The 21,489-nt window shown below is 35.6% G+C and overlaps 1 protein-coding gene across 4 annotated transcripts in view; it reads right to left on the reverse strand.

Annotated features, from left to right (window-relative positions):
• COL21A1 (collagen type XXI alpha 1 chain) overlaps positions 1–21,489 on the reverse strand; it is a 96,653-nt gene that overhangs the window by 35,325 nt on the left and 39,839 nt on the right. For 3 of the 4 annotated variants that reach the window (XM_048298955.1, XM_048298957.1, XM_048298956.1), the window contains 8 exons: positions 20,104–20,166; positions 12,425–12,478; positions 11,452–11,505; positions 8,909–8,962; positions 8,001–8,054; positions 6,436–6,489; positions 6,304–6,357; positions 3,668–3,721 (listed from right to left, as the gene is read on the reverse strand). In XM_048298955.1, coding sequence (XP_048154912.1) covers positions 3,668–3,721; positions 6,304–6,357; positions 6,436–6,489; positions 8,001–8,054; positions 8,909–8,962; positions 11,452–11,505; positions 12,425–12,478; positions 20,104–20,166 — 441 coding nt within the window. The remainder of the gene's footprint in view (positions 1–3,667; positions 3,722–6,303; positions 6,358–6,435; positions 6,490–8,000; positions 8,055–8,908; positions 8,963–11,451; positions 11,506–12,424; positions 12,479–20,103; positions 20,167–21,489) is intronic. The other variant, XM_048298958.1, reaches the window with a different exon arrangement.

The raw sequence follows: 21,489 nt of genomic DNA on the forward strand, positions 1-21,489 counted from the left end.
TTTCTGTTGTACCTTTTAGTGTATCTTGAACAGGTTTCAAAAAGAATTCTGCTATCATTGCCTAGCATAAAACACACATTTTTTCAGAGAATGCATTGATCTGTATCTGGCATTCCTGATGCAGTTATGAAAGATCAACAGACAAACCAGGAGCATAGGTATAACAGTGGGAGTCAGGTCAGAAGCTGAAAGTCATGTTATGCTGCTATCGCCGGCACAAATGAGGCCACATCTGAGGTCTTGCAATGTGACCTAAATATTGAGACAAAACTCTACCATTTTAAGTGTTTGCAGATGTATTTCTGAAAAATATGATTTCTGGAGAGTAAACATGAGCAGTTGCAAATGCTCAGACATATTACTTGTGGCAGGAGAGCATATGCTAGGCCTAGAAGAGTGCTATAAATGTCCTGCCAGCTTTACCCACAAGCACTCACTTCAGAGTTCCCATCTGCATAATTGCAAACACAAGGAGCTTGCACTGAAATCCAATTCTGAAAAACCCTACCTATGTTAAAAAAGGCAGCCAGGCTGAAATTAATCTCAAATAAATCTTTATTTATACTACAGACATTTGTTGCCTCAAAAATTGTATTTATCAAAACAGCCTGTCATCAGTAAGATAGATAACTAGCCATTAAACTACTCAAGTGACAGCATGTCCTGTTTTTGTCATCAGGAAAATAAGCTTGATTACTACCTTCACTAAATCCCATCTAAATTATTCTGTCCATACTGTCACATGTTGTTCTACAGAGTGGGTAGAACTGGGATAGTCTGGTTAACTGAAGTTCCAAATGGTATTACTGAGGGAAATCAAGCACATAGCTTGAAATTATTTATTTAGCTTTACAACCTACTTCTACTGTTTGTAACTTTGGGGATTAGTAAGAGTAATAATATACCAGAAAGTATTCTGTCCAAAAAATAACCACACATCTCAAAGGCTGGAGGTAATGGGAGTTCAGTTCATCCGTGCTCTCCATTCTAGACAGTTGCTCCTTAGATGTTGTCTCAAGATGCATTCATTTCACAACCATATTATTTTTATTTGCTAAAGCAAGACAGATCATAAGATAACTATTTTTTAAATCATCAACTTAACAAATTAAGCCATGTCTAACACTAATGTGGCTGAATGAAAGCAATAAAGACTGTCTGCATGTATGTTTGTGTGGGTGGGATATCCACGCAACCTGCTGAGCTGTCCCAGGGCCACACCTGCATGTGGCTGGTTAATGATATAAAGTCATCCAGCTTCACCTGTATCATCCAAGGCTTGTCTTGTGCTTTGGCAGCCTATTTGGCTGGCACAGCATAGATCAATCCCTCTCTTCCACACCAGTGCCCTAACTCTAATGGTATCCCACCAGAGAAGATCACACTGAATTCCACAGAAGGGGAGCCAAGAGGAGGCGCTTACATGTTAGACATGAAATACACATTGGGGGAACAACAGAAGAAACAGAAGCAGTAAGTTGCACAAGACATCACTCACAGCCCCCAAAATCCAGCTCACTTTCCAATAGGTGAAAGACAATTACCCTCAATTGAATAGAGGAGCCCATATATCTCACAGCTGTGGATAGCTCTCATTTTCACAACCCAAACACACACTTTTACCACAATGTTTCTGCACTGAACTGCCCTGCTCTTTGCTCCTCCAGGCCCTAAATAGATGGGAGCGCTGCGTTTGCTCATGCAGGATGGTGCTACATCAGCAATAGAGGCAGATGAGCAGGGATGACTCAGTACCTTACATTTCCTAATGGTGACCTTGAGGCAATTTCATGGTCAGCATGTAGACTTTCTACTCTTCAGAACCTCCACTGATTATGAATGAAGCATACAATGCAATTTGGCTTGCCTTATTAAAATTGTTTAAATTTTCTGTAGTTGTTTCTATTTTGGAAGTCTCCCTCTGTATTATTTTGTAGTGATTTTAACAGACTTTTTAGTGCTTTTAATGTCTTAAATCTACCACTTCATTTCCCTTTAAAGCAAAATTATGAGACTTTAGTGATGAGTTTACATTGCTGTTTAAAATGTTATATTGTGAAGCATTTATATTAATTTGAAACCAAAATATATTTCTTTAGTAGATATAGTTCATACTTAACCAATGCTATCACACTAGAGTGAGAGCTGTTAAAGTATTAAAAATTTAGTTTTCCCTAGGTTAGAAGTGCCTTTTCCCTTCCATTTCTTAGAATAATTTTTTAAAAAATCACAATGACCAACTAACATTTCTTTCGTAAAAATGAAGAGACAAAATAAGGCTAGGGACAATAAGAGAACTCAACACATTTGTTACGGTGTATCAACTTACAATATACCAAAATCCCTTCAGTTGTATTTTATTATATTAAATTAACATTCACATTCAGTCTTTCTTACATATGAAGATACCATAGACTGTAAAAGGTTAAAACACCTCACAGTTATTTGGGGCAGAAAAAGAGGAAAAAATAAAGCCAAGGGAGGGGTTATGTGTGTTTTTCACTTAAGCCCGACAAGTGGGAAGAAACTCTATTGGGCATGATTTCTCAGTGTTTTGCAGTCTACTCAAAATGTGTTAGGAGGTTTTGGTGAATGTATAAAAAATTTAAATGAAAAAGTTTGAGAATTTTTCCACTGGAAGTACTTTTTCCGACTCCTCATTATCAAAACTCTCTATCAGATTTCAGTATCATGTAACTCAGACTGCCTCCCATTACATTGAATACCACAAAATTTCTGCAGTATAAAGCTCTATCTTCTTATTTTACAATTCCAAATGTAATTCAGAATGTAATTCATCTGTAAGGCAGTGTTCCACCAACTGAGCTGCATTTACTGCTCTTGGCCTACAGAAGAATTACTGATGGTTTGAAGACAGCTGGCTGTCTCTCAGCACTCAAAGCCTGTATCTTGGCTCATCTGCTTCAAGCCGTCTGCCAACCTTAAAGAGCCAAACGAGGAAACAAAGAGGACAAAGCCCAGCTATCAGATATTAAGAGGAGGCAAAACGAGCTGCCCTGAGGAGTTGCCCAAATACCGGTATACCAAATACTTCAGTCTTTGGAAAGAAGCAAAGCAAAATGACGCAGCATGGTCCCCAGCCAAGCAAGAAGAACAGACATGCAGATAATACGGTGTAAGAAGATGCAAGGAAGTAAAAGGCCAGTAAAACTGGACAAAGGAAAGGCAGTGGCACATAGTGAAAAAATGGACTTTAAAAGTGCCATTAACAAGTATATGAAAGAAGATACACCATGTAGCAGAAATGAGAGTTAAACCCATCTAGAATCTTACCTCAAGTAAGTAATTATTAACATCTAACTATACCATAACATCAACAGGACAGAAATCAATAATGAGACAATTTTATAATGTATATATATACTTCAGTATATATATATATATATACAGCGATACGGTTAAGAATCTTTTTTTAAGGCATCTTTGACTTTAAGGGCTTGTTTATTTCTTTTAATTAAATAAAATTTAAAGATGAACGGCAGAAAATAAACAAGCACTTTTTAAGAAATGGACATATCAACCAATTCAAACCAACATAAATTAAACATGAAGTATAACAGCCATTAACTGAAAAGAAAAAAAAGACAAAACCCAACAAAATGAACAAATCTATACATAAGGATATGTCAGCAATTCAATCACTTACAGGCTCTCCTCGATGTCCTTCTACGCCTGGAGATCCAGGCTGCCCAACTTCTCCCTTTAAAACAAAAAAATACTTTAAAAAGCCCCTTATTTTCATAATAAAATAATTTTAAATAGAAAATTATATTTTTAACATAAGTAAAATTTAAAACCAGTACACATTGAGACTTTACCAAATAAACATCCCTTAAAAGTATTAGACATAGCAAGAAGGGTCATCAATCCAATATTCCCTCATGCTGTGTCTGACAGCTATCAGTTTGCAAAAAGAGATGAGAGATAATTTTCTTTTCACTCAGAACAACAATTTCTGTTAATTTCTGTTTTTTCTGGTAGAAAAAATGCATAAAACAATAATAAACTGTTACTGTCTAATTGTTAGTATAAATAACGGTATGAAAAAATATTTCAAAGTACTTCAGAATAGAGCAGTACCACAAATATTTATCAAAGTATGTATGATACTGAAGTATTCTGAAATGTTGAATAATTCCAGAAGTAAAAGCACATTAAAAAAAGGCAAAGATATAGATATAGATGTTGCTAGATATACACACACGTATAAAATAATCTGGCATTAATTAACTTAAAATTATAAAAGCTGGACTCGAAGTTACAATGGGTAGCATCTGGGTTTCAAGCCATGTTTTTTCCACATTCTTTCCCAAAATGGATATTGTAAAAAACCAGGAAAGCGCCAGCAGAAATTTCCTTCAAAGACAGCCTGTTTGTTACTGTTCTGAATTTGATTAGAGACCCAGAATGAAGCAATGTTTTATAGCAAGCAGATGTTGAAGTCAGGCTAACAAAATGTTTGAATGAAAAATATGGCTTCTATTAACTATTATATTATAAAATTAATAAAAACTAATGAGCATGTCATATTTTTGTAGTACAATAGTAAGGAGAACAGTCCAGAAAATGTCTTGCAGTTTAAATGTACACACATTCACACAATATACTGAATTCTCTGTATATTGCTTACAAGCATAAAACATATGCAAGTACTCTCAAAATCCATGCTTTAGCAACAAAATGCTTCACTCTAAATCACCACCAGTGACAGTTAAAATTTTATGTTAATGTTAACTGTGACTATTACCAGTCTATGTTATCAAATACCAGAAGAGAAAAAAATCTAATATCTAATTTTTTCCCTACCTTCTACAGTACCAGAGAAGGAATTTCTCCTCCAACTTAGCAATGATATCTGTGTGTGTGTGTGTGTGTATATATCTAAATATATATCTATATATATGAAATATATATATATACACATAAAATAAATATAGATATATATAAAATAAGAGAGGACATTTGAAATAAATTCCTGGAGAGTAACGACGCTCATATCACAGATAACAGAAGTCTAGTCAGGACGGTTGATGGAGGATTGATTCAGCTGACCAGACACCAGGAGTCAAATTCCATTGCCCACACACAGACATTTGGTCATATTTGAGATACCCAATGTTATCTTGTCTACTCCTGCTCCAGAAAGGCACTGGCTTTCAATAGGACTTATGTCATATCTTTCAGCTCCCTGAGTATGTTTTGGACATTAATGTATTTCAAATGCACCAGAGGCTTTCTATGTACACAACTAAACTGATACCAACGACTGCCTTCTCTGAGCTGATCTGCTCTCCAGGCTCCATTGGCGTTACCCTGGATCCACCTCATTGACAGCTGCTGCCTGGAATGTTTCAGGTCTCTCACAGGTCTTATGTCATATCTCCCTGCTGCAGCAGATGTCATGGATATCCCCAGCTGCATCCCCAACTGCTCTACACAAGCATGGTCACAAAATGGAAGACCCGGATCTCCAAATACAGCAATATGAATTTAGACAAATGCACTCAGAAGTACACTTGCACTTTTGGACACTGGAGGAACATTAATCTTGAGCAGCCCTAGATAATTTCATTATTACTAAAAAACAATCTTATAGGAACAAACCTGCTGTTGAAAAACTTCTTTAGATCAATTCAATTGAGCATTAACATCAGATATTATTAAAATCTTTTCCCTGTGAACTTAAAACTGATACCGCTAAAGTCGATGTTTTCACAAATCAGAACAGTGCAAACAACAACTTGGCAAGCAAAACATCCAGTGAGCTCACAGACTGCAATACATTATAGAAATACCAGATCCTGTTTTCTTTTTTACAGTAGACACATACCTAGTTGACTTGAAAAACTGTTCTACGTTAAATACAAACAGCACTGCATAGTGAAGAGAATACAAACACAAACATTAATCCAATACCGAAGGTACTTCCCCCTAATTTTCCTGCAGCTCCCTTCAAAAGCAATTACATTCTCCAGTGTATGCTTGTATATAAACCTCTTTAACAGAATCACAGGGTTAGGGAAATACAAAAGGATAAGGGAGATAAAGTGTAATAGTCATCTCTAATGATCACTAACACACTCTTAATAAAAGCTTTGCTTCTGCTCACAGAACAATTGAAAACAATGAAGTCTGTTTATTACTGCAGTAATCTTCCACATCTCCCAGTAACAACGTTATTTTAATTTCCAGTAATTCTCCACAGAATAAACTGGGTATGTTTACACCAGAGCAATGCTACTGAGGATTTTTATCAAGATATTAATATACATTTCTACATACCTTGAAGCCAGGACTGCCTGGTAATCCATCTTTCCCATTTCTACCAGGATCTCCCTGTGGCAACATTTAACAGTAATCAGTAGGTGAATTAACAAGGAAAAGCTAATGATGAATCATCTTCAGAAAACTTACAGATCGCCCAGGCATTCCTGGAAACCCTGTATCACCCTTCTCTCCTTTTGAACCCTGAGAAAAACAGCAAGCGAAAAGTAAGTAGTGCTCAATGTTTATGCGGCAAATTCAATATATTTAACCAATAAATCTTGTATGTTATTTCTTATTTTGAAAATGTACAGAAGATCTGTTTCTTAACACAGGCAGTTGTCAATTAATAACTACGACCCCATTACATAAACAAAAATATGCTTCAAATTATAGAAATGCTAACACAGACCCTCTTCCAGATTGCTTAAAACTCTAGACTAAACATATGAAGAAAATATAAGGACAGGTGAAAATTTAGCTGTAAACACTGGATGGCCAAAATATACTCTCAGCTTTATATAAATTACAGATTAAAACATCTCTCTTCCCATCTACTATCAGCCTCACTCCTTTCATGTGGTCCTCTCCTCACTCCTCTAACTCTTCTCCCTTTCTCTTGTTTGGTTATATGTACATCTGTATTAAAAAACAGACCTCTTTGCAATATAAATATTACATATGCCCCATATATGGTGTGTTACCCCATAGACATATTTACAAAAAATACATGCATTTTGTGCTATGTGAAAATGAATTGCACCAATCCACAAACAGAATGAAGACAGTTCCCAAAGCATCCAAATAAGAAGAGCGTGTTTGATATTACTAAATATAAATACATCCAGTAAAACCAGTGAACATTTTTTCTGAGCTGTAAATGAAGAATTACGTCCTCTGTGAATACATGTTATAAAAATATGAATTATGTTGTCTGGGGCTCCCTTGCCCAGGGTCCCAGCAGGGGTTGCAGGGGCTCCGTGAGGGGAGGCCGGGCTGCCCCAGCCGGACACAGCCGGTTCCAGCCGGATCCAACCACCCACTGCAGGGCGCGGCTGAGCCCACGGCCGGGGCGGTGCTGCGGAATGTGTTTAAGAAGGGACAGAAACATGACACCAATAAAGTAAGGAAAGAGGAGAAAAGTGACAGCTCTGCAGACACCAAGAAGAGGGTCCTGGAGCAGAGATTCCCCTGTAGCCTTTGGAGGGGGCCATGGTGGAGCTGTGGTAGCAAGGTGCCGCCCATGGAGACTCCATGCAAGACTGGGTTTGCCCTGAAGGCCTGCGGCCCTTGGGAAGGACTTGCACTGGAGCAGCCGAGGAGTGTGAGGAGGAAGAGCAGGGAGAAGCTCTTAAAGACTGCCCAACCTTGCTCCCTATTTCCTATCCCATGAAGAAGGGAAGTTGAGCCTGGGAAATGGCTGGGTGAAGGAGAAGGGGATTTAGTTGTTTGGGGTTTTCTTTCCTCACTATCCAAACGTATTTTAGTTGTCAATAAATTAAATTAATTTTCCCCAAGTAGCCTGTGACAGTAACTGGCAGGTGATATCTCTTATCTGGACCCACAAGCTTTTCAATCTTATTTTCTCTCTCGTACTATTGAGAAGGGAGATTGAGAGAAGTGCTTGGGGGTTTGCACCTGGCAGCCAGTCAAGGTCACCCCATCACAAATACCAACAGCATTTTGCTTTAATTTGTGATTATAAAGTCACTTGCCTTTTTTCCATATACTCCTGGCACTCCTTGATCTCCTTTAGGGCCTCTTTCTCCCTAAACAAAATGTATGTGAGCAAGTTAATTTTTAAAATAGAAGTAGTTACATAAAGATATATATATATACATACATATATAAAGTATACATGTGTAGCAGACACAAAGGCAGCAAAGAGTTCCATGTGATATAAAAGATATGCTCAAGACTTAAATGCAAATCCTGAATTTGCCCATCTTTCCCAGAGGAGAAGGCCAGAATGTCCAACACTGATAGTGAGATGATCCACAGCTTGCAGGCTTAATGCTTCTACTTTTTATAGAAGGCACTTTGTGATTCTCATTGCTTCAGTATAGGCAGGAACCTAAGGGAAAATTCAGCCCCTTGAAAAGAGCTGGACTTTTCTGAAGACCTTATTTGAAGAGTTAAAAACACAAATTTGGAAAAACTAAGAGGTAAATTCAGTTGAGTACTAAAATAAATGAGAAAAAAATACGGGGAAAATTGTTTTGGGGAATACACACATAAACTAAACTCACTGTGATAGACCAGAACTGTCCTTCAAAGTAATGTCACTCAAGCAGAATGACAAGAAAATCATGTAATTGTTTTTATTTTTTAAAAACATTATTTGTGATGAAGAATCCTCTAAGTAGTAGTAAAATCGAATTAATATAAAATCCCATAGAGCAAAAAAGAAATGAAATAATAGGTATTTCTATTGTTTGATATCTATGTAATGAAGTCCCATGGCATGTATCTTCCCTAAATAACACCTCCATATCTATTCATTTTGAGAAATTCATCAAATGCTCTGAAATAGTATTGTATATAGACTTGTTTTCCCTTGAAATTAAACTACAGGGCAAGCTGAAACCCAGGAATATTGTAACAAGAAATATTTAACTTCAACCTTTGGTGCTGGCATCCCATGTAATCCAGGAAAACCAGGTAGTCCACTGTCACCCTGAAATAGCAAACATATTTTAAGTCTTTGTATCAAAATAGTGGTAATATACTATAATAACATTCATATTCTTGTGATCAACAAATAGTGGAAAGATGAAATATATCACTGTATCACCTTCTTAACATTGGTATGATGACTGATAAGAGATGTTTGAACTTTAAACAAAATTCATTACATAAAAGAAAAAGCTTAATCACTAAATTTTAGACTAACTTTACTGTAATCTTTTAGTAAGTCTTATGGAGGTTCAAAAGCAGCAATTTAGTTTTAAAAGATGAAAAAAACCTGAAAATCTCTGTAGGAGCTATGATAATTCCACCATCCCTTCCTAATTCCCAAAGATTAAGGAAATTTCCTAGATCTGGAATGGCTTTGCTTCTACCTCTTACTGAAAATATCGAAGACCTACTGACCTTATGAAATTTCTTACCAGCTTACTCTGGATGAGTGAAGTATTAAAAAATAAGATACTAAGTACCTTCTCTAAAAAAGAAACAAAATTAAATCAAAATACACTTAGAAATGGCAATTTGACAAATGAGATCTCATTTCAGTGGAAGAAAGAATCCACTTTGGTAAAAGCAGTTGGCAATTGAAAAGACAAGGCAAAATATCAGTTCTTTTTATTGTTCTCAGAGGTGTCAGATATCAGGAATTCCAAACTTTTGCTGTTGGTACTGAAATTTAACTGACAATTTGTCTGCAAGTTCCCTTGAGCAATAACAACAAAACCCTAAATTACAACTTGCCACTACTTGACTTGAAACAATAAAAGCAATCCTAGTTGCTTGTTTCAGTAGACAAGATCTACTTCACATGAGAAAACAGCTAATCACAAAATCATTTTTGGACAATCAGAATGTTTTCTTCCTGTTAATATCTACTTTTATATTGAACAATATATTTTTATTTGTTTAATATATTTCAGTCATATAGGAGGAATAGTAAACTATGCTTAGAAAGTTATTTCATATAATATTTCAAATTCTAAGACAAGGGTTAAACCAGGACATGTCTCAGTGCTGTTTATCAAAGCCATTCATGCCTAAGCAGATTTGGAGAGGCCTGTCATATATTTGCAGTAGGCAGGAACATGACCACAGGAATGATAGTGGGTTAATGCTATCACAATCTCTCTCAACAAATAAATATTAAAAGCAGACAATGGAATGGAGTTCAAAAATCAGCAAAGGTTATAAAATTAACACTTCACGCATCCATTGCTTCTTAATGAAAAAGAATGGAGTCTCCATTTCTGCTCAGAAGTGGTGGTTCAATTATTGGATAAACTAAAACATTTGGAAATTGAAACAGTTTTAAATCAGCTACTAGAGAAACTTTACAAGTAATGTGGTGAAATAAAGAGATGAAAATTTGGGCTGAATTTCCAGGAAAAAAATTCTAACGGCAAGACCTATTTTACAATGGAAATGTTCTCTAAAACACTGGCGGAAGCCCTATTTCTTGGCACATTTTAAACAAGGCTAGACTGAGCAATAGGAAATATTCTGTCACAACCCTGCACTGCCAGGCAATTAGAGTTTTTCACCACCAGCATTTTAACTTCTACACATGGCCCAATACTGGCTGATCTACTAGATTAACCTCTAAAAGCAATTAGATTGAGATGAATAAAGCACAGAACACGTAAGCAATTTTTCAGCTCTAACCATGAATTTGAGAATTCTGCTGAACAGTGATGAATTTAAGGACCTGCTTATTGGGAACTGTAGAAGGAAATTCTAAGATCTGTTGGGAAAACGAATGCTTGTTTTACAGAAAGGGCTTTGAAGTTTTAATAAACCAAAACCAAAATAATTGTCATCACAATCATCTTAGAACTTTTTCTAGATGTAGGGCAGAAAAGTGAGAGAAGGGTGGACACAGATAATTACATATCAATGACACTTGCCAGTACCCAATGGGCAGTTTATTCACTGTGTATGCAGAAGATTCAGAGTCAAGTTTATCCTGATTACCAGAATGGAGCTACATATAAGGTTCCACATCTGTCTATAGCTCCAAGCTACTGGCTACACCTCAGCTAGAATCTTCCACAAAAAGTTTTGGTTCCAATTAGTGAGTGTTTCCTGATAAAAAGTGCCATCCAGGAATTCCTACCTAGGTTATCAGGATACTCACTTAAAGAGAAAAAGGATGAAAAGAGTTAAAAAGAAACCATTCTGACAGATGTCTGTATTGCGCTTTCAGGTACCCATACTTAGATACACTTCCTAAATATATGTTATTCAGTGCAATAAAGTTGTTACTGGCAGTGCTAAAGCCTATATAAACTTTATTAAATAAAACAGACCAGATTCAGAGTTTAAATTTAGGATTCTTAGTCTTTCCTTATTATCCTTTTAGTAAACAATTCTCACAGAACACTCATGTAAAAATACTGATACTATTTCCTTTCCAACCAACAATTATAAAAGGTAAGAATAAAATCCTTTTATCTATTATTCTTGTTTGGGTTCTTTTACCTTTGCCCCATCTTTTCCTGGTTCTCCCTTGATACCTGGCAAGCCACGAGGTCCCTAGATTGAGAAAGAAATTAACACCAGCTCAAATACAAATACAATCTGATACATAATGAGACACATAAATGTAACACAACATGGGCCAGAGACCCAATGTGTCAGCTGCCTGATTCCAACTTTTTGGTAACTGGACACAAAAGCAGAACTAAGTGCAATGTGTACCCAGCATGGATGAACATGGCACACTGTCATAACCCATGACTGAGGAACACCGAAACAATTTTTTGCTCTAACCAAGGACCACACCAGGAAAAAAGGAATGTCACACAGCCTGTACTAGCCCAGAGATGTCCCTTTCAATTCTCTGTCAGACAGCCTTCATGTATGCCATGTTGCAGGCTTGCTCTTGGCCCCAGCATGCTCTCAGATACTTAATTCAACAAATGAGTAAATTCTTGACTGTCATTCAGACTGGATCATGCCAAAAGTAAAATACAGCACAGGTTTCCAATAACTGTCTCAGTAAGGACTACTAAATTAATACAACAATGAAAAATAATTCTCCTCCATCACTCTGGGCTTTATCTGAAACCTTGTTTTGAACATGTGAATTGTGGGCAATCCATCACCATGACAAGACTTCAGATCACTGCTAGTGATTCACAGAAAAATTGAAGGAACTACTGTTTGGCTTCTGGTTCAAGACAAAAACGTCTAAGCTGCAGATGAGTCCATCTTCTAGAGGCCTTACCTAGCACTGTTTAGATTTGCAGTCTAATTGTCAGCCTACCTTCAAATCCAAAGCCATATGAATTTCAAAGCAATTCATCCAAGGACGGCCTCTGATGTCATTACACCCCTTGAGCCCTTTTCATTCCCCACACCTCAACTCTCAATGACAAACAAGAGATATTGAGAGAGACCTGGCAGGATTTTTCTCAGCTATTCAAATTCTAGGAATGAAATAGAAACTTACTTGAATCCCTGGAGTTCCTGGGATACCTGGAGTTCCTGCTGATCCCTGGTATCCCTAAGGAAAAGAACCAAAACTTGTGACTTTTCAAAAGCAACAAACACAAATTTCCAAACACCCATTTAAAGAAAAATCAATCCTCCTGCTTACTAGAGAACTTTTGTCAGAAACCATAATTTTAGGTCACAGATTTTAGCAACTGCTATCACAATTGTACATTTGGGATTTAGATTTCAGCTTTCAAAAGCTTTCATATCAGCAGCTGAAATTCTCAGCCTCCATCCTTTAGCTAAAATCAGTTATTCTAGAATTGTTACACAAAAGCATAACAAACATATTGTTTTATTTTCCACTGGAAAAAAAAAAATTAATCCACATACGTAGACACATTTTTTTCTCTCTCTCTTAAGAAAAATAGCTGAAACGTGCCAGGACTTTTAAAGGCTTATATCCAGTTACAGAAATAAGTTTTAACAAACAAGGTATGTTCTAATACATTATGCAGCTAGTTTTATAATATCTCTAAATAATAAAAATTCCATTCTTGATACTAAGCACTTAGCTATGAACTTGAAGGTATATAACAGTCTATACAAATAAAAAAAAATTGAATGACTGGGACTACAAAAAGAAATACTAAATAATTCATGAGTTGAAAAGAGAATTTCAGGAATGCTTTACTAGAAATCAACACTGGCAGAACAAGAGAACCTTTACAGAATCCAAAATATATGTCTATGTTTTGATAGATTTGATTCAACTTGTACAGCAAAGACAGCCAGTTTTCATGCAAAATTAACAAGGACTTTAAAGAATCCTTTAAGAGAGGCAAGTTACTGAAGAATAAGAATTTTACATAGCTCATTTGAAAACATGTCCTTGCAGTGGACAAAATGAGCTACCCAAGAGGATTTTTTTGAGAAAACATATAAAACAAGAAGAGATTTCTGAGGCTATTTGATTTAGACACGTCAACAGGCAGACAAAACTAAATTTGATAAATCCCATTAAATGGTCTATCCAATTTCAAACACCCAGAATTTGATCTTGATTTTAACTGAGAGAAGTAATAATCCTATTTCCAAATGGGTTTCAATCTTAAAATCTTAGCACCAAATTTCCTGGGGTGATTTCCACACTGGTAAAAAGGAGCTAATAGAACCTTTTCAATACAAGGGAGACAATGTGTTTGTCTGATTTCTTCTTTAAATCAGTCAGAGCTTCCTAGGAATAATAAACAGAGCTAAAATTATTTGCTGGGTTAGATACAAGAGAGTCCTTGCAGTGCCCTCTTCCCAAAAGACATTTGAGCAGTTGCCCGATGAGCCAGCTGGTAATGTTTAATACAGAAGTAAACAGAATTCTAGGTCTCTGTCATACATGGATCCTTTGTCAAGCATTCTACTTTTAGCGCTCAAGGCAGTTCTAGCAAAATCAGCTTTAACTGTAAATGGTATAGTATTCCCAGAGTGCATATAGGCCTCCTGGGTAGCTGAAACAATTCACCAAATCAAAAAATGCCTCTGAAAGTTTATCTACTTTTTTCTTCTAAAAAACAGAAAACAAACAAAGAAAAAGTATGACTTTCTGTAGGATATACTTCTATACAAATAAAACTTCATTTCATAATTTAGATCTCTGTAATGCAATTTCCTCTCTCCCTCTAACTGAGCAGGGGAAGAAGTAGAAGAGGACAATTTCCTGGATGAACTGAATTTCAAAATCTCAAGATGAATGGAGGACAGCAAAAGAGTTTTCAGCTTACAAAACTGCACATTTAGCTCAGGGCTAAATATTGTAATTTCAATATTGTGATTTCAATACAAATCAAACACAATGTCAATGCGTTCTTTTAATGGAAAGCTGGAAGAGAGAAGACTCAAAAGGAAATTCACAGAAAGTCACAAAAATTAGAATCACTATCTGGTACAAAGAACACAGCAATTGTTCAGGCAAGTTAAATAAAAATAAAATATAATTTAAAAAAAACAGATTTCATAAAAACTGAGTATATATTTGTATCACTACTCCTTTTGCAGTATGGATTATGGATCATGAATCTACATGCTAGTGCCTACATGTTTTTTGCACTAAAGTCAGCTCAAATCCTCTTTCCCTAGTCACAAAGCCCTCAGTAGGAGTACCTGGGTGGCATACATACATAAGCTGCAAGAATAGCAATGCCATAGCTGCCATTTTATGTAAAAGGGACAGAAGGGAAAATTCCCTTTTCAACTGATGAGTTCAGGACTGAAGGTTTTCTTTCAAATAGGATGAACACACTAAATTTGCCACCAAAAATAATAGTTTTTATCTGGGTTTGGTATTCTCTCATGAACTTTTCCAAAGACACACAAATAGCATGAGAAGTATTATAGTTACCTCTGAATTTGACACTCAGTTTATAATCCAGTTGCCTAAATATAGGCAGCTCCTGCCATTTGAGATTCTTAAGATACCCACCCAGTGTTAGCAGACAGTGGCACAAAATATTTGGGAGACATTAATTGTCTTGCAGCATGGGCAACACAAAATACCTTACAGCATAAAAATCCCATATCTTTTGCGGTATATGTTAAGTACCTGTTGACTATTATGAGAATTTAGACACCCTGGGTCTCTGTACCCATTTAAATATTAAATGTATGTGTCTTAACGTGAATCCTTCCTGTAATGTTTCATCAATGTTGTCAGTCAGCACTACTCCACAGGACAATGTTTATATTCTTATTCATTATTTTACATCAGTTCATCTGAAATCAGGATTATGCAAAATTTCTCTCTCCGTTTACTGTTGTGAGAACAGTACTGATCATCTTCTAGTTCCTGAAAGTCCTTAAAAGGAAAGTGATAAATAGCAGGACTTTGAGGTTAGTTTTGTCCCAGACTGCTGGGCATTTGAAAAAATCACAGATAAAATGAAACTTTGGAATTTAAAGAAAAAGGCAATAATTTACAAATAATTCAAAGGAAAAAAAATTGGAACACACTTCTTAGGTCAAAGAACTTACATAAAGGCCACAAAAAAATAGCAATACTGTCATCATCCTTACTGGAAAAAGAAACTTAGTTTGCCTGTAAGGGAAAAAATTGAGCAAGAAGGACATGTGACAAGTACTAATTCAGAGAACTCTGGGTGCAATAGCAGAGGAAACCTCAGAAGTATATCTGCAATGCATTTGCACACCTAAAGGACAAAAGTTCAGACAGCATTCGTAGGCATATCCCATCTGGTAAGACAAAATAAAAATAAAAATAGAGGCTGTATGGATAAGGCAATGACAACTGCACTGCATACTCCCTTAATGAAAAGCTTTTGGAGACAATGAGCAACATAAACAACAAAGGTATGAACACAGGATTACTTGGGAAAGACAAAGGGAGAAGTAAGCAAGCTTACTTCTTGGGCTGGGAAGGAACCAAGGATCAACAGTAACAGTCTAAAGATATTCAAGAACTGTAAACACTAATTAAAAATAACTCTTTAGGGTGATGTAACCAAGCATGATGGAATTCAACTGCAAAAGGAAAATTTAACTTGGTGTTAGGAAAACACCCTGAAAAGTCTGCAGACCTCTTGTGCAAGTTTCTTGCAGAAAATCTTTAAAGCACAATTATCTAAAGCATTATAAGACACGTCTTCAAACTCTTTTCATAAAATACATTACATCTTAAAGAACAGAAATTGTTGTAACTATGCAGACATGTAACCATGTTTATTATTTCTGCATTCATTGCACTTTCCTCCATTAGCTACTCCATCATCTGCCAAGGCCTTCATAACTCAGAGCCCCTAGCAGTGTATTTTCCCTAAACACAATGTTCTCAAATAGCACAGAGGAAAAAACAGTCCATCAAAATCATTAAATAAAAGGTCATAAATCCAGCTTAAAAAGTTCCCAAGCTTCAGGCTGTTGGGAGATTCAACGACGTACCAAGGGAGTCTAATTCCTGCTCACTGCTCAGATGTTCATCCTTATCATACATAACCTCTGCCTTTGGCATCTGCTGCAGGTAGTGATGTGGTCTTTTGTCTGAACTCTATAGCTGTCCCTGCAGCACAAGCCAGCCTCAGGCATCGCTCAAATTTCAGACTTGTAGGTCTCAGGGAAGCCATTACATGACTGGATTAGAACAGAGCAAAAAGATTTCCTCTAACAATAACAAGGCCACAGTGTTACTGAGGAATATGTCTTTTCCTGGAACTGAGAGCAGCATTTCACAGCTGAATTATCAACTCTGACTATGAAAGTTTTCTGAACAAAGTAGCTGCGGAGTTTGTAACAACTTAAATCCCAGGCAAACCACCCAATAGCACAGGAAATTCTATATATACGTGAAACTATTATCCATTTTCATTCCAAAAGTATTGTTGAAATAGTTCATCATTGCTATTATAGTTATGTATACATCATAAAAGATTTGGCCTTTAGTTGGTCACTAAATATTAAACTCTAGGTAATACAGCTGTAATAATGTTCTATAATACTTCAAAAAATATATTGGAATGATCAGAAATTACTTATTATGTGAGGCTTTTGATACCTTATGAACTCTGTATCTGCATGTATCAGTAAAGTCAGTCTCACCAGATTTTTTTTTTTTAAATTGCTTGGTTTTTTTCTCATTTCTTATTTCATTTTCTTGTACATACTATAACAACAAGGCAAATTGATCCAAACTTTCATGGATGAAACTAGATGGAATACTAGAAAATTGTCCAGATTTGCCAGCTCCATGGTTCTTAGTTCAAAATTGACAAATAAGTGGGGTTTTTAAATTTCTGTCAGCAGACTGATAACCTATCACCTCTATTACCCACAAGTGATCACTGCACAGATTCTGATAACTTATTTTTCCCCTTAACTTGAGTTTTTCCCCAGTACAAAAAAGGCATCCTTTGAAATAAAAAATGGCTTTGTGACCACACAGTCAGGCTGCTGAGTGCTTCTAGGGCCAGTAATCCCTCCAGCTGCTTCTTTCTGATTAATAATGTTCATTAAAATGAGTTCCATTTGAGATTCAAATACTGTTTTTATCCTTGCACTTATTTATCAGTGCTTTTCTCTTGACTAGACAATTTATTAATTTCAGGTTCTGAATTACATTTTTGATTGAAAAAAAAGTATTTTCATTACTTATGCTTCTCACTTTCATTCTTTTTTACAGTTCTTTTAATTGATCTTTTCTGTATTTATCAGAAGACAAACAGAGGTGGCAATTAAGGGGAAAAAACAAAGATATTCTAAACAAAACTAATAAAAATAAGATTTAAGAAATGATTGAAAATAAGTCATCTTTATGTTCACTTCCCCAATTATTAGAGCAAACAATTTTACTGGATAAGACCAGGTAAACAACTATGTTCTGGTAAGACTGAAGATACTAATAGGAATTTTTTTCAACTTTTCTGGACTGAAACTAACTTTAAGTATTAAAATAATATAGCCAGCCCACAAACAGCAAACTAAATTTTATTAGATGTTTTACTCTAAAGCTCAGTTTCATATAGTAATATAAATGCATGCCTAAAATCTTTCTCAGAGGAAGAAACATTTTGTTGACCAGTTATACTGTTCCAAGAAAATTAATAACAGATAGGCAAACTGGAATGACTTTAGAGAAGAACATAAAAATGTGTTTGGGAACAGAAGAGACTGACTTTGCAGGAAAAGCTTTTCATGCAAAAGCCATTTGATTAAACAAGTCTGACTACACAACTACCTGTAAGCCTATCGTGCTGTCTGAATTAAAAGCTTGTTTCTCAGAGTTCCCCGGGACATAAAACTAAAAAGATTCATATGAGCAAAGTTTCCCCAAACAAAAAAAAATCACTGACAGCACAGAAAATGTGCTAGTTGTGTTAGCAAATACAAAAGTAAAATAGAAAGAAAAAGACAGAGAGGGGAATCTTGTTTTCCTGCACAGTGAATCTAAAGGGTCTCTCACCATTCACGGCTAAAAAGCCACCTGGAATGCACCCAAGAATATACTGTAAGGAAAAATAATACATTGGCCAGAGCTGCAGATGATCTAATTGGTTTGCAATTATGTCTTTACAAAGAACAAGTGCAAAAACTACAACTGATATTTCAGAAACATTAGTCAGTTAATAAAGCTATAAGATTTAACTGCAAGCACTTCAAATATCATAAGTTCTTCAGCAAAGTGATACAATTTCTCCTTTAGTGGGGCTTCTTGATTCACATTCTGAGATACTTTTGGTTATCTTTTTTATGTTCAGATAATGCCCATCTATGCACACTATGACTCACAGGAAAAAATAAGCCATAATTGCCAGATTACAAAATTACAGTAGGTCTACAGTATCAATTTATTTCTCCTTCATTATTCATGCTGTTACAAATTTCAGTGCTTATGGGAAGATAAATAGCCTTGAAGTGGAAACCTGTTCATAAAAGTATGAAAGAGTCATAACAAATTGTTTCTAAAATAATCTGTTGTAGCCGACTGGATGCTTCAGAAATGAAGTCTTAATCTCTTTGTTAAAAGAGAGAAGAGAAACTGACATTTCCCTACCAATACCCAGTCCATTCTGCTTTCATTAAAACTTACATGATATCACTTTATTTTTCAAAATATCAGACTTAGCTGGATTAAAGGCAGCCCTGCTATGCTTATCAATACTGCAAATCTATTTCCAGAAATCAGCATGTGATGGACACCTTCTCCCATGCAACTCCAGGTGCAGACAGTTTGTATAACTGTCTTTTATAGGAGATCAGAACTGCTCTTCATAAGCTTTAGCACCACCAATTATCAACTGAAAAGCTATTCTGATTAAATACACTTCCCCATTTTCAGGATTGTCTAAAATCAAAACGCAGTATTTTAAAGCATTGAATGTTTCAATTCAGATTATCATCTCTAATTCTGGTTCAAAAAAACTCTGAAGATAATAGCTATCAAAAGCTGTTTAAGAACAAAAGTATAAAAACATTTTATATCACAGAAAAAATTAGGATATTTGTTTGTGGGACTGATGAAAAATTCATGTACACACCGCTCATCTGGGCCATCAGGGTAACCATGGTCAGGTTTCAATACAACAAGTCCCATATTTTAAAACAGGGAAATTTTCAATTTTTAGAAACAATTACATTTCTTGTTTTCAGCACCTATTTTCTTCCGGTTAAACTAACTCTGCTTACAGATGGAATCACCAGTTCCATTTGTTAAATGAACCAGTTTGGAACTACAAAACATCTATATTTTTAACATTTTTCATGTATATCTACATATTTTGATGGACTACTTGAGGTAGCCTACAGAGAAATTACATGAAGCAAGCAGCAAGCCCTAAAAAAAACCAGATAGGATTTTAGGTGACCTGAAGAGTTTTCTAGTGAAAAAATTTTTAAGGAGTAAAGACTGAAGGTGGTAACATAACTGCTGCAAAGTAATGCAAAGACCGACAGGAGCACACACAGCCTGCTCTCTGCTTTACAACAGTACTTAACTCATACTTACAGTATTTTCCTTGAAACAAAAATAGTATCATTGACATAGTCATACAGCTGTTACATGCAGATAGTGCTTAAATGACATTCACAGTTTCAAAGAATGGAGACAAAATCATCTAAATTTCAAAAATCGTGTTCCATGTTTTTTCTCCTGTTAGTTTTACATTTACAATATATGACTAAGTTTTTAGTACTCACAGGCTTACCATCTGGACCAGGCAGACCAGGATAACCATGATTCCCAGGCTGCCCAGGGTCACCCTGTGAAAAAGCAACAGGTGAACACACAAAATACATAAGCATTTCAATATTATAAGAGTATTTTAAAATTAGCACAATGAACCTTAACCCTAACACATTCCACAAAACAGTCTCTACAAGGCCAGGGACCTACTACTGAGGAGCAATTCCTACAGGGAAAAAGAACTGATCTTTTTGGGGAAAATTCTCCCCTACTTCTCCCCAGCTTCTTGTGCAGTACTTGGAGAAGTCAGTCCACACACGGCTACAGCACAAATTTGACTCACCAACTCAAAAGCTTTCAAGTCTTTTAACATTTTAATCAACAGAAATAGAAACACTTTTCATCAAATAGATGAAACAATCCGTATTAACGAATTCATTAATGAAGTAGTTATTTTCTGAAGAAATCTCTCACTTGCTTTAGCTGAGCCTAATTCTTAAGATAAAAAAAACTAAAAAGGCAAGAGACAGGATTAAAACCTGCAAAATAATAAAATCCTCTCTACCAATTGCTTTCTGAAAGAGATATTTTTGATATTTCCTCTTAAAAGCCATTGCAATTATTTTGATAATCACTGTTATGACCAGATTAAAGTAAAAGAAAAGTTGCTTCCCAAGGCTTCATGTTTATGGCGATACAGCAGGAACTTAACATCCTACTCAACATATCCTCCTAGAGTATTGACCTTTTCTGTTTATTTTACTGACAGCTTTGATTTGAACTCAGCAAAATCCAGTAAGACTTGATCTATGAAACCATTTTACTTCAGCAGGAGTGTTAAGCAGATACCGATTCTTCAGCCTCAACCATCAACAGATCTGTGGGTCAGTTAAAATTGCAGAACTGTTATAAACAGGGAGGATATTAGAAGGGAAACAGGAAACTAGTTTTCAATGTGACTGTGAAAAAATATCTTTTCACATATAAACCACAGAAGTGTAATGCTGAACTAAATGAGAGAGAATATAGAATAATGTCTCTTTTGAAAAGCATAACAGTTATCATTTGCTAAACAAGTAATAAGTTACCCAGAATTATTGTTGTCCAAATTAAGAAGTCCAGATTTGGGATTTGAGAAAAATAAATTTGCTTTCAAATATACTATTTAACTGTGAAATTTTGTGCTTTTAACTTGAAAAGCTTAAAATATCAGTTACTTCTGTTTTTAAATTGCTTTGATTTAATTCAACTTATTGTACCCCACTAATATCACAAGCACAAAAATTAAGTTTAAATTCATATGATTCTAAAGTCCAGTATTCAAAAGTTAATAAATACTGTAACTGAGATAACCTATTCAATCTTAAATTGCGTTCCTTTTCACTTTGTGCAGCCTTTTG

Source organism: Corvus hawaiiensis, chromosome 3 (assembly GCF_020740725.1).
Source record: "Corvus hawaiiensis isolate bCorHaw1 chromosome 3, bCorHaw1.pri.cur, whole genome shotgun sequence".
Taxonomy (NCBI): domain Eukaryota; kingdom Metazoa; phylum Chordata; class Aves; order Passeriformes; family Corvidae; genus Corvus; species Corvus hawaiiensis.